The sequence below is a fragment of the Saccopteryx bilineata genome, chromosome 1 (genome assembly GCF_036850765.1).
Source record: "Saccopteryx bilineata isolate mSacBil1 chromosome 1, mSacBil1_pri_phased_curated, whole genome shotgun sequence".
Lineage (NCBI taxonomy): Eukaryota > Metazoa > Chordata > Mammalia > Chiroptera > Emballonuridae > Saccopteryx > Saccopteryx bilineata.
Genome location: NC_089490.1, coordinates 118,211,397 through 118,224,573, shown reverse-complemented (window position 1 = coordinate 118,224,573; position 13,177 = coordinate 118,211,397). Strand labels below are relative to the sequence as shown.

General features: G+C 34.5%; 1 protein-coding gene across 1 annotated transcript in view; it reads right to left on the bottom strand.

Moving 5' to 3' along the window:
- The window catches only part of PIK3C2G (phosphatidylinositol-4-phosphate 3-kinase catalytic subunit type 2 gamma), a 352,443-nt gene that overhangs the window by 134,162 nt on the left and 205,104 nt on the right, over window positions 1–13,177 (bottom strand). The window contains 6 exon segments of the mRNA XM_066252620.1: window positions 2,750–2,879; window positions 4,338–4,430; window positions 9,262–9,353; window positions 10,717–10,732; window positions 11,812–11,992; window positions 12,870–12,930. Coding sequence (XP_066108717.1) covers window positions 2,750–2,879; window positions 4,338–4,430; window positions 9,262–9,353; window positions 10,717–10,732; window positions 11,812–11,992; window positions 12,870–12,930 — 573 coding nt within the window.

Genomic DNA, 13,177 nt, shown 5'->3' with positions numbered 1-13,177 from the left:
CACCAAGACTTGTGCACCCCCATCCCTACCCCCAGTTCAGGGCTGGTTGGACTTAGTACCCAAGTGGGTACTTGTTATATCTGCTACTCCAATTCTCTTAAGTAATTCTTATGTTAATGAAATTAGGAGAGCTGGAAGTAAAATAAATAATAGGGAATTTTTATTCGCCCTAATAGTTTCTTCTAAAGCTTCTAGGCCATTATATACAAATTAGTAATGAGAATTATAATCTACAATAATATTGATAAAGTCATATAAACTTCTGGCCTAGTGTACACTTTCCTTAAGGACCACAGCTCTGTCTAGCTCATTTTACTATTCCCTACCTTACCCTGTGACATTTCTCAAGAAGAGTAAGATAGCCATTAAGCCTCAGAATCTCATTAAAAATGACATTTGCTTTAATCATCTCTTTCTTTTATTTTTTTATTTTATTTTTATTCTAGTGAGAAGGGAGGCAGAGCAGCAGACTCCCACATGCACCTGGACCGGGACCCACCCGGCAAGTGCACTAGGGGGTGATGCCCTGCCCATCTGGGGCTGCTGCTCTATTGCTCAGCAAACAAACCATTTTTTTTAGTGCCTGAGGCTTAGGCCACAGACGTATCCTCAGTGCCTGAGGCCAACTCACTCCAACCAATTGAGCCATGGCTGTGGGAGGGAAAGAGAGAGGGAGAGAGAAAGAGGAAGAGAGAAGAAGGAAGGAGAAGGGTGAAGAAGCAGATGGGTGCTTCTCCTGTGTGCCCTAACCAGGAATCAAACCTGGGACAGTCACATGTCAGGCAGACACTCTACTACTGAGAAAAATGACCAGAACCTCTACTTTTCTTGAAGAAATAATTTGCTAATATAATGCCATCTGAAAATTTACAACTATAGAAGATTGTTGGTAGATGGGAGAAGGATAACTTGTTTGACTTATGACACCTGCAACTTCAGGCAAGTCTACAGTCACTTTTTGCTGTATCATTTTATTAACTTCAAAAGATTAACCCTCTGTTACATTCTATGATTATAAACTGAGAAATGTGTAGATGGAACTGAAAAATTCCACTGAGGTTAGTGATGTATTCAATTCTAAAGAAAAGGTGATCCATGTGACATCATAAGGCTCAGCTTGGCTCTAGTTTTATTCTCACACTTTCAAATTATTAGGCTATGAAATAATTAGTTCACGTGAGAAAAGAGAGAGTCAAACTCAAGGAATAATGATCCCAGAGTATCAATGATGAAAGACTCTTTTAGGAACTAGAGCTTTGAAAGGGATTCAGGAATAGAACACCTGGCATAGAAGCAAGAACTCTATTATAAGAATCAAAACAATTGGGTAGTATGACAACAGAGTCACAGTGAAGTTACAGTGGCAAGTTAAGTAACTAGGAGGTGCTTCCATGCTTAATTTATAATCTCAAATCCCAGTTAGCTGGGATACTGAGCCTAGTGGTGAGATGTCAGGAAATGGAGGAGCAGGCAGTGATAGGCTTTCTTTTGTGGTGATGGGTTTAAATTGTAGCTTGGCTTTGAATAAAAAAAAAATGACTACGTGGCTCTGGGACTTTTCTAGTTCTATGAATTTTTTTATCCTTTTATTTATACAGAGGTTTCTGCTATAATTCATACCAATTACTTTAATGAAATTCTAAGTGGCACTGGCCACATTTAAAAAAGATTTTAAGATGGCTTAATTATTATTTCTTCAGCTTAGCATGATTGTAATTAAATACAACTTTTACCTCTGATGTTTTGGTAATAATTTGGGTGGACTACTGACATTATTTTCATTGGTAATTTGTATAAGTATAGCTATATTTCCATAATAATGTCTTAAATTTTATAAAGAAAAAGAAATGCTGAGGTATGTTCAAAATTTGCATATATGGTCCCAGTTGACTATTAATATTATTTATACTGTACTCAGAAGTCTTTTAGAAATTAAGTACAGGTTTATAATGTATATAGAGTATTTATAATATTTTCAACTTTGTAAATTTTGTGTCAATAAGCAACAATTGTATTTTTTTGAAAGAGTAGGCTTTTCCATTATAATCTTGGGGAAAAAAATAGGAGTTAGCTATTAATTAAATAATTCTAAAAGATACACAAAATAATATCACAGTTAACATTTGGATTGTCAAGGTTCTAATTAAAACTAAAAAGACATTAGCCCTGGCCAGTTGGCTCAGTGGTAGAGCGTCGGCCTGGCGTGCAGGAGTCCCGGGTTTGATTCCCGGCCAGGGCACACAGGAGAAGCGCCCATCTGCTTCTCCATCCCTCCCCCTCTCCTTCCTCTCTGTCTCTCTCTTCCCCTCCTACAGCCGAGGCTCTATTGGAGCAAAGATGGCCTGGGCGCTGGGGATGGCTCCTTGGCCTCTGCCCCAGGTGCTAGAGTGGCTCTGGTTGCAACAGAGCGACACCCCGGAGGGGCAGAGCGTCGCCCCCTAGTGGGCGTGCCGGGTGGATCCTGTTTGGACGCATGCGGGAGTCTGTCTGACTGTCTATCCCCATTTCCAGCTTCAGAAAAATGCAAAAAAAAAAAATAATAAAACTAAAAAGACATTATGCTTTATGTAAATTGTTTTCACTTATTGTTTTTGAAAATAATTCTTTTTTAAAAAAAAGAATGTGTATCATTCTTTGAATTTTAAAATCTATAGTCTACAGTGAGATCTTTGGGAAGGTTGGTGGCATTTTACCAGTGAGGGTATGAGTTAAATAATGTAAGTCAATCCACTATTTAATCTACACTGACCTTGGCCTTTTCCTGTGGATAGACATCTATAAATGATCATTTGCATATCCAGGCCCTCCTGAAGCCAAATATTGTCCATCAATTGAATGATCTGCAGAACAAGCATATCCTGACGAAGATTATCTTCAGCCTGTTAAAAACAAAATTATAGACTCTGGGTTTCTCTTTGAATTCCATTAAAAGCTTTCAAATATGGCATATGTCATTTCTTTCCTTGAATAAATTTTCACCCTGACTTAAAGTGATTTCAATTGTTTTATTAGTATTCAGAGTACCTTGTGTTTCAGATAGAAGATCAACGAAAATGAGAACTTTTCTTTAAGTGATTATAGAAGCTTCAGCCATCAAATTAGAATCCGCTTGAAATGTTGTTTCCTAATAATAATCTTTTAATTTATTACCCATGTACAATGCCGTAAACTCAAAGTTGAGTGAAGAGAGTTCACTGAATGTTTATCCAAATTTCCAACTCAACCAAGATAGAGCTAAGTGAAACAGTATTTGGTATGCCATAAACTTATGCACTGATATACAGTTAGACTACCAAGAGCTTCCTGACTCGGAGGATAAATAGAACACATTTTAGATTTTGAATCACTAACTCTTCTTATTATGAAAGCAATTGAAAAGTATTCAGAGTAAGTGAACTTTGATAAAAATAAAAAATGATAAAGAGGAGATTTTCTAGCAGTGGTAAAAGACACGGAATGTGTCCAAAGAGAAAGAATAATTCTATACTTTTAAACTAGTAAAGATTTTTATTTCGAGAATGTTTTCTAAATTACACACAAAAAATTATGCCAAAATGAGATTCCAGTTTAAAAAAAAATTATTTTAGCAAATATGTAGTGTCTTTGGACCATTATTGTTTGAGGTTACATAGTTTAAAGGAAAAGTATGTGTTCTAATCATTATCCACAAGAATAGTCAGACTTTACCAAAAATATTACTCTAAGACTTTGTTGTCTGGTTTGGCTGAATAATCGATTAAACTAGCTGGATGATTGGCAAATCCTTACCCTTTTTTTAATAGTTTCTTTTTTATCCTTTTTTCCCTACCTGTCTATAACCTTTTATTCTGTTTTCTCAAGGGATTCATGATAAAGCCTGATTTGGCCCATGTTTAGGTTTTATTTAATAAGAAGAAAAGAATCCAAATTGCTAAAATAAACAAGGGCTTGCAGATAATAATTTTATTTTAATTTAATTTATATCATTTGAGTTGCAGCTAATTTAGATTCTAGTATTTAGGCCAAAAGGAAGCTCTCTCCCATCAGGGCTGACCACACATTTCATTATCTATGCTACTCAAAAGCCATTGCATAATTTTGGTTTTTGAAACATATTTTCTTAAGTTTTACGCTGAAGGTTCACTGGCTTTAAGCCAGTAATGTTTGATTTATTGCCAGTCATAGTTTGGCATGTACTATAATTTTGTAAAAATGTAAAATAAAAAACAACTGGAATCTTCTCTGCTGTTGCCAAAGGAAAATAGCTACAGTATTTTCCTCTGTATTTTTACCACTGTAATCAATAAGTCAGTATTTTTACCACTGTAATCAATTTGATGATTTAGGAGTTACTGTACCTTAAAAATTACGCCGATATTTTTGCCCATTGTATTAGCATTGATGAAAGTAATCTTTAGTGGCAAAGCATTAGATGTAAAATATGAACATGCCTATAAGAAGAGAAGAGAAAAATGGTGAGCAAAATAAAGCAAAAAGAACACTTTCCTGGAAATCATGGCCCCTTGCAGAATTTGTTATTTGAGAAAATATAACACATATGAATAATTTTTACACTTTGAAAAAAAGACACTTATTTATATACATAAAAGACAGAAACAACTTTGGTCTTACCAAACCAAAGCCTTTACTTGGAAACTGAAAAACCAGCTTCTTTGTCAGATCATAAATCTTCAACTACATTTTTTTCTCATTGAACAGTGGTGATATGTTGGGGATTTAAATAAACTAAGTAGTATGTAGGTATTGTGCTTATGCTAGTTAGCTAATATCTAAAAAAAATTGTTGTATTAAAAATTTATTTCTTTTTAGTTATTTCTGCTCTGTATCATACAGAAGAATCATGCATATAGAGTTAAGAGAGCCCTGAATGAGTTCAAATTTGGACCCTGTAACTTATTAGCTGTCAGACATTAGACAAGTTACTAAAATGTTTGTATTTCACTGTTAAGTGAGGATAACATCCTTTACCTCACACACTTTTGCAACAGATACATGGGTGTAAAATAACTTTTAAAGTGTCTGGGACTAAGTAGGTAGGTCAAAAAATTAATGCATTCTTCTCCCCTTTTTATTAATGACTGTTTTTCTTACCTTTACAAATAATAGGACAACACATATTTTCTCTCTTTATGTCTTTCAATTACACTTTGCATTTCCATTTTCAGCTTTATAATATTAACTACTTTCCATTATACTTTCCTTATTGCTTATTTTCCTTTGATGTTCTTAAAACTGTATGAGTGGTAAAAGGCTGTGTATCTTTAGACTCTTAGAGAGTTCATGTTGACAGTGAAGAGTACAATCAATACTAAAGAAAGTACAAGAACTCGGTGCTCTCAATTTGTCAATTCAGTTAAAATATTACATCAATACATAATGAAGGCTCAGTTTCAATATTATTATTTATGAGAAGTCTGAAATCAGTAGAAGCTGCAAGGAAAGGATCTATCTCTTAACTTATCAATACAAATTTCACCTAATCCTGTAGCAAACAGAAACCCTTGCTTAACTGAATCAATTTGAGTTTCATAGTAAACGGCTGAAGCTGTTTGGTAAGTAATGAGTTCTTGCTGCAAGAATTAGTCAATCAGAGGGCATATGACCTTCTGTCAAGGTATTGAATTTGAAAATCCTGTATTAGGCCAAAATGATTCTAGAATCAGTGGATTTCAAATATTACTCATTTAATTCTTGGAGGGGGGGGTCTCTTTGAGGCATACCAAATCCAGAGAAGAGACAAAGGGCAAATAAAACCTGAGTGCAATGCTTTGTTCCTTTTCTTAGTTCTATTACTCATAGCTATTTTGCTTTCATTGTTTCATATTTCAGTTTTCATGTGCAGTATATTTTTAAGAGTCATACAAAAATATTATATATTCAACAAGTAGTATGCATAAACCATTATATGCTAACAGAGACACCATATTCACTCTCAAAGAGCCTACAAAAAGTTTGTACGAATGTATACTCATATATTAAGTTGAAAATAATTTACAAGGCAATTTATCACAGTTGAACTAACAAGGGGTACACAACCTGGTATGTATTTACGTTATGTTATATTGAGATGTACACTTGAAACCTGTATGGTTTTACAAACAATGTCTTCCCAATAAATTAAAAAAAGAAAATGTTTACTTAAAAAAAGAAGCATTTGAAGAAGAAAGTTCTTTAGTGATGAGCAGAATTTGAAGATTGTGAGAGACGTAGGTTAGCAAGTAGGTAAAGTAGGTAGAAGGAAAGGTATTCTAGGTAGAAAAAAGCAAACAGGAGAAGTTGGATTAGAGTAGAAGTTAAAAGTGGATTGGGAGGGCCATAAACAAAAGAAAAGAAACAATGAATCAGAATCTTGGAGGATGATTTTATGTAAAGAGTGAGTTGGAAGAACTTCAATAAAGAAGAAAGATATGACCTCTGTTCTTGAGAAGTACACACTCATGAAATAGATTTTAAATTTTTTTTTGAAGAAACATATTAGTAAATGAAATGCATGGTCCTTACTTTCCCAGGATTAGTGAAAGATTGCACTAAGCTATTCTTATTCTCTCCCCTGGTCCATCCCTTAGTGTCCTTAAGGGAAAGAGAAAATTGTCCATTGTAATTAGTGGTTTCAAGGACAGACAAAGGTGAGAAGTCTTCTTACAAAAAAAAGCTTAACTCTAACTTATGATCTTTGCCTTCCATTTTGGAGAGCCATGCTTGAAGAAATGGACTGAGCTAGGCCTGCATGCTTCTCCCCAGTGTAATTCACTGATGGGGATTCTAGTAAAAATGTTGACTGTTAGCTTTCCCACACTCACTGCACTCGGAGCTTCTCTCTAGTGTGAACTCTTTGACATATGATAAGCTGTGAACTGTCACTAATGATTTTCCCACGGTCAATGACTTTTTAAGTTTTCTTCCCCGATGGGTTCTCTGATGTACCGTAAGATTGGTTTTATGACCAAAGATCTTTCCGTACTCATTACATTAATAGGATCTCACCAGTGTGAATTCTCTGATACATAATAGGATGTGAGTCTTGAGGGCATATTTTCCACATTTATAGGGCTTTTTGTTTGTGTGAGGTCTGTGATATAAAGTAAGACATTTACTCAAATGGAATGCCTTTCCAGACTGCATTCAAAAGATGTTCCCTGCTATGAATTTGCTCATAGTTGACAGGATGAGAGTTCTGATTGAAGGCCTTCCCACACTGCCTATGTTTTATGTACTTGTTCCTCTGTGGAGGTTCTGATGCCAAATAGACATTTATCCTTACTGAAGGCCTCATCATGTTCATTAAACCCATAAGCTTCTTCCCTGAATGGATTCTCTGATGGTTAATAAAGTTTCCATCAGAACAGAAAGCTTTCCCACCCTCATTACAAATGTCAGGTTTCTCATGTGTGATGTGCTTGATGTTGGAAAAGAGTCTTACTCTGAGTGAAGGCATTGCATTCAGAGGGATTTTCCCCAGTATGGGCTATCTGGTAGTCAGTGAGGACGGGACTTGGAGTGAAGGCTTTTACACATTCATCATGTTTAGGAGGTGTAGTTCAATATCTGGTATTTACTGAGATGGGAGCAGGGGTGCCACTCTCTGCACTCATATTGTTGTCCTCCTGGTGGATTTTCAGAGGAACCCTTGGCTGACAGGACTGTCTGAAGATTTTACAATACTCATAGAGGCTTCTTCCAGTACGGGTCCTCTGACGGCCAACCAGATGTGGGCTCTTAGTGTTAAATTTACTACATTTACTGTACCTTCATGTATGATATATGTCCTTTCTGACGTCCTTGCTGTTTAGCAGGACCAGAGTACGGACCAAAATGTTCTGTAGGTGAGAGCATCACCCGTGACATCTGTCCTGTTCATTGTTGAATGCACAGCTGAAGCAGCCTTGTACCAGATACAGCCAGTTAAAGCAAGTGGGCAAAGAAGTGGTTCCACTTGGAGCACTTCCCAGTCAGAGGGAAAGTGCCAATGGCTGTAGGTTGCCTCAAGGGAGGGTGGTGCCAATAATATCACTAGGATGGTGATTTCTGGAGTGGTGATTCCGGGTCTGACCAGCTCACCTGGATACTCACAGCAGCTACCTGTTAGAGCTAGCACCCCACTTTCCCAAATGCACAAGCTAAAACTTATATGTAATTTTTATTGAAAAAATTGTCTACCCCTTAAACAACAACAATAAACCAAGAAAGCATAAACAAAAACCAACATCTGCACTCAGTGATCCATATTGCTTTCTATACTTTAAGATACTATGTCTTTGAAATGCATATATCTTCAATCAGATTCACTGCTAATGATTAAAAAGTTACACAATTTTAAAAAGTTAGTGATGATTTCCATTTTTGTACAAATAAACATACAGATTCCAGATTATAGGATTGATGCCTTATTTTGTTATTTTTCAAATTATGTTTATGCTGCATATTAGCAAAGTTTGTAGGGTATCTTTGTAACAGCAAAGTTATAAAAGTGATAGTATTAAATTTTTAGTAAAACTTTTATATTCATACTAATAATGATCTGGTGTTTCTCCTAATTATTGAATTTTTTTGTCTTACAATGTTAATTAAGTAACATTCATTGTACATGCATGATAGTTTAATTTCTTCATTTCTAAAGCTCACTTTCAATCTTTCTCTCTATTAGATCCTTCTGTGTTTGGACTTTTTTGAAGGAGAATAATAAAGCTCATGGAGAACAGAGGAGAAAGGATGACTAAGTCAGAAAAGGGTGGCTGACCAAGGCTTAAGAAGAGAAGAGATTGTAAGTGTGGCAATACCAGAACAGACTTTCAAAGATTAGTAAAACCACAAAATATATTATATGGCACACTGACACATGAGCATCAGTGAATTTTAAATTGAATCAAAATGGAGATGTTGAAGCTAATAATGTATTAGTTTACTAGACATGGGTATGCACATAATCTAAATAAGCATGAAATGAAACACAGCCTGCATGGAGCCACCAAAGCAATCATTTTAAATAAATCAAGAAATCAATTCAGTGAAAAGTATCTTTATTATTATTTTTTCACTGAACTGATGTATAGTGTGTTTCTAAATCAACAAATCATCTGATGAGGCTAATGTGATCTCAATTAGTCACAGTGCATCAAATGGAGCACATAGTTTGAATTACTTTTTTCTTAAAATAATTGCAATATGATTCTATAAATTGTTTTTGCCATTTTGAAAACATATATTGCACTAAATAATACAGAACAAAAATGCTCAACTTATCTACTGAGCAAGTTGACTTACATCGCAGTCAATCCTCTTTATACAGAGGGCAGGATTCAGAGGAAGGCAACAGGTATTTATACACTGAAAGAATTCTTCTGGTCTGCCAATTTGTCTTTAGTAGCTTCTGTAAAAAAAAATCATAAGAAGAAATGAATTTTAGAAACTGTAAAGGACTTGAATACTTCAAGTTATAATTTTCTTGTATTGATTAAATAACCTTTAATTCAGAAATTATATAGTTGGATGCTTTATGATCAGGTAGGTGATGTAGCCGCATTTAAGAAGGCAGCAGGCCAACAATAATAATAGGGAGTACTGGAAAAAATGGAAAATTAATGAGTGCATATTCTTTCTAAAGGACTTTAAATTCAATTAAAATCAAAACCAAAACAAAACACAATGGGTTGCAAAAACAAACAATAACAAAAAACATACCACAAAAAAACTGAACGACAAAACATGATGAGACTTGCTCTGTGGCCCATCAATTTCCAGTCTTGGCTTTAACTAATTGTTAACATGATCCATTTCTGATAATTTTCTAAAAAATCGAAAGTTTGCAACTGTCAAGATTTACACTTAATAGTAATAATGCATTTCAAAAAATGTTCTCACATATTATGAGCAATAATACCAAAAAATTATAATTGCAGACATAGTGCCTGTGGAAGGTCTGAGACCACAAAAAACACTTTTACAATTGTGTATCCCCTGACAAAAAAGAAGGGGGAAACAATAATTCAAAACAAAACAGTACTAACAATTCAAAATTAAGTAAGCTCTTTTAGCCCACTTTTGAAAACTTTTTAAGCCCAATTCTAAATATGAAGAGATCACATTAATAGCTTTCAGTAAATTCTCAAGAGTTTCTTAGCTCTTCCTCCTGACTCACTAGCAAATATTAGAATCTATTGCTCCCAGAATCCGGAAGACCAAGGTGGAGAAATGAGGTAATGCCACTATAGCACTCTCTCTGTCCTCCTTTGTCCTACCTATGTCTGGGTTTGCCTGAAGAATATCATAGAGGATAATATCTGCTCTCTTCATTTAATTAAAATTTCTTTATTTCATATAGGTAAGTTTAATGAGATTTTTGTAAAAAAAATAAATAAATAAGTATCAAACAGTAACTTAAATTGTGAAAAATTATCAATGCTTTGCCCATCTCTTTTTTTCTTTCTATTTTCATATGAAGAGATATTATCACAAAGTCAGCCAGTCAAGGTGAAATAAATACCTTTATTTGAGAGAATAATGTCAAAACCATTCTGGAACTGATGCAAATAGTCCAAAAGCACCAGAATTACTTAACTAGAGTATGCACCTTAAATATGTCAGGGATGTTAAATAATAGATACTGTTTAACCTATACATAAATTTTGTAAATTTTAAACAAATTTATTTTACTTGTTTCAACCTTTGTTTATCTCTAGAAAATAATGAGTCTGCAGTAATACAGTAATACTGATGAATCTTTTTTTTTCATTTCCTGTCTTATTATATGCCTTAGAGTTTTCTATGTAATCAGAGTTTATATGTATCTCCATTTATAAATAAATCCCATGCCAATGCTTTTTATTTTTCATTTTATCCAAGACAGATAAAGTTGTATAGCTTCTGTTAGTTCTAACAAATTAAGTGATTTCCAGCAAGCACAATTTTAAGCTGGGAAAGAATTCTGGGACACGTTACTCATTACCATTTTCATGTAATTTTGTTGAAAACTCTTGTTGATTTTAAACAGTGGGTAGAGAGAAACTATGAGCTTCCTTGGGGACAAGATTAACTTCTTAGTCATTTTTCTATCTTTAACTCTAATCTGTATAAGTACTAAGTTGTTATTGAATGATGTTCTTACTACAATGAATGAATGTCTACTATCCCCCTGCATCTAGAATGTTGAGTTAGAAGAACAACTTAGTGGTCTCTGTCACTGAAGGGAACTAGTAATACAGATAATTAAAAAGGACAAGTATTCTTCCATTGGATCAAGAAAAATAATAGACAAGTCCATTATTATAATCAGCGGTGAAAAAGGCACAATATTTTGACTATCATGGATTTTACTGTAAAAGTATTGCATTCCATACTACTATTGATTTCTTATTTAACTCATTATATTTGTTTTGGCAAAAGTCTTTAAAACTGTGACCTTGATTAGTGCAATGTTAGAAAAATCTAGACTTAGATTTTGTACCTTAGACAAGGGTACCCTAAAAAGTTCCCTCACATAAACCCTAAAAATTTCCTTCTACAAGTTTGAGTTGTGCTGCCATTTTGAGGAAATTACTATATTTTTTGTTTGAAGTCAAACTAGCTTTAAGTTTGACTCTTCTTGTTAGGTACTCTCTATGTGCTACATGGCTACATAGATCATAAAGTCATGCCCTGGGGTAAACATTATCATAAACTTTAGAGTAGTAAAATAAAAGCTTGGTTAAGTAATTTATTTGTGTCTTACATTTAAATAAAATCAAGTCATTTGCTCTAAGCTATGAAATTAAACTTAATCCAAAGATTTAAAAACTAAAATACTTTACTATATGAACATTGATTTTTTCAACAAACCTGTCTGTGAGGGTCACTAGCAGACTTGACTTTTTCCCCAATGTCTCCCAGAATTTTGATAAGTTTCATCTCTTTGGAAAACTCATCATTCAAGGCTTTTCCTGCACAGAATTGGAGAGCAGCCAACAGCTTCTGATACCAGCTTTTAAAATAAGCTTCATTCTGTGCATCCTTTAGCAGCCTGAGGAAAGAGAGAAAAAAGATCTTGTTATATCTAAAGCTGATTTTTTTGACCACCTCCAGTAGGAAAAATAAATGCATTTCAGATTAATCTGTATTTGGTAGGTCTGAGCAGTTTAACAGCCTAGAATGGGAGGAATGCTGTTTATTTGTGGTAGTCATCAAGTTCCATCTGACAGTTAATGAGATTCCAAGAGTGAATCAATAAGAGACCTGCATTTTTTCACTTCAATTTAAAATGCACTATTTTTCTTTCAGGCTTCTTAATTCTATAACAAATATTTATCTTAAGAACATGTTTTTAACCCATTAAAATACAAAGAATTTTAGAAATAGTATTTATAAGTGACTGTACTGTATTGCAAATCAACCATCAACCCCCCCCTTTTCTGCTTTTCTTCAAAAGATAGTGTGCCCTTCCATCACTTTAATCCCCTTTTCCTCTCTTCTACCTACCTCCTTTCCCCGGTAGCTCTGGTAATCAGCGTATCAGCGTGCTGTATTTTATGTCTAGAAAGCTTTTTTTTTTTTTCCTTTGGTTAATCCCTTCATTTTTTTCACCCAGCTTCCCACCCTCCTCTCCTCTGACAGCTGGCTGTCTGTTCTTTGTATTTATGAGTCTGTTTCCATTCTGTTTGTTAGTTTATTTTGACTTGGGGTGCTGAAGACACCATGCAATATGCAGATGCTATATTATAGAATTGTACACCTGAAACCTATATAATTTTATTAACCAGTGTCACCCCAATAAATTCAATAGAAATAAAAAAATAGAATGGAACTAAATTAAAACTAATTTAAAAAGAAAAAAAAATAATGTCCCCATGCTGTCATCTATCTCTATAGTGCTCTTATTGTCAGGATCTCCCTTTGATCACCTGGAAGAACAGAATGGATTTTGTTTTCTGGCATTTCTGGATTCAAGTCCCAGTTCTACAACTTAAAAGGAAATTAGGCTAGTTACTTTACAAGGCTGAGATTTTCTCTTTATCTGTAAAATAGAGCAATAACTCAGACTTGACAGAGCCATATAGAACATAGATTGAGCTAATGCATTTGAACAGGTTTAGCACAACGTATAAGTATTCCATCAAAAAGCATTAATTCATCTGTGTCTTGCAGCCTTCCCTAGCCAGCTTCTGTCACTGCCTGGTATTCTGCTCACAGCATGGACGTGGGAGGCACA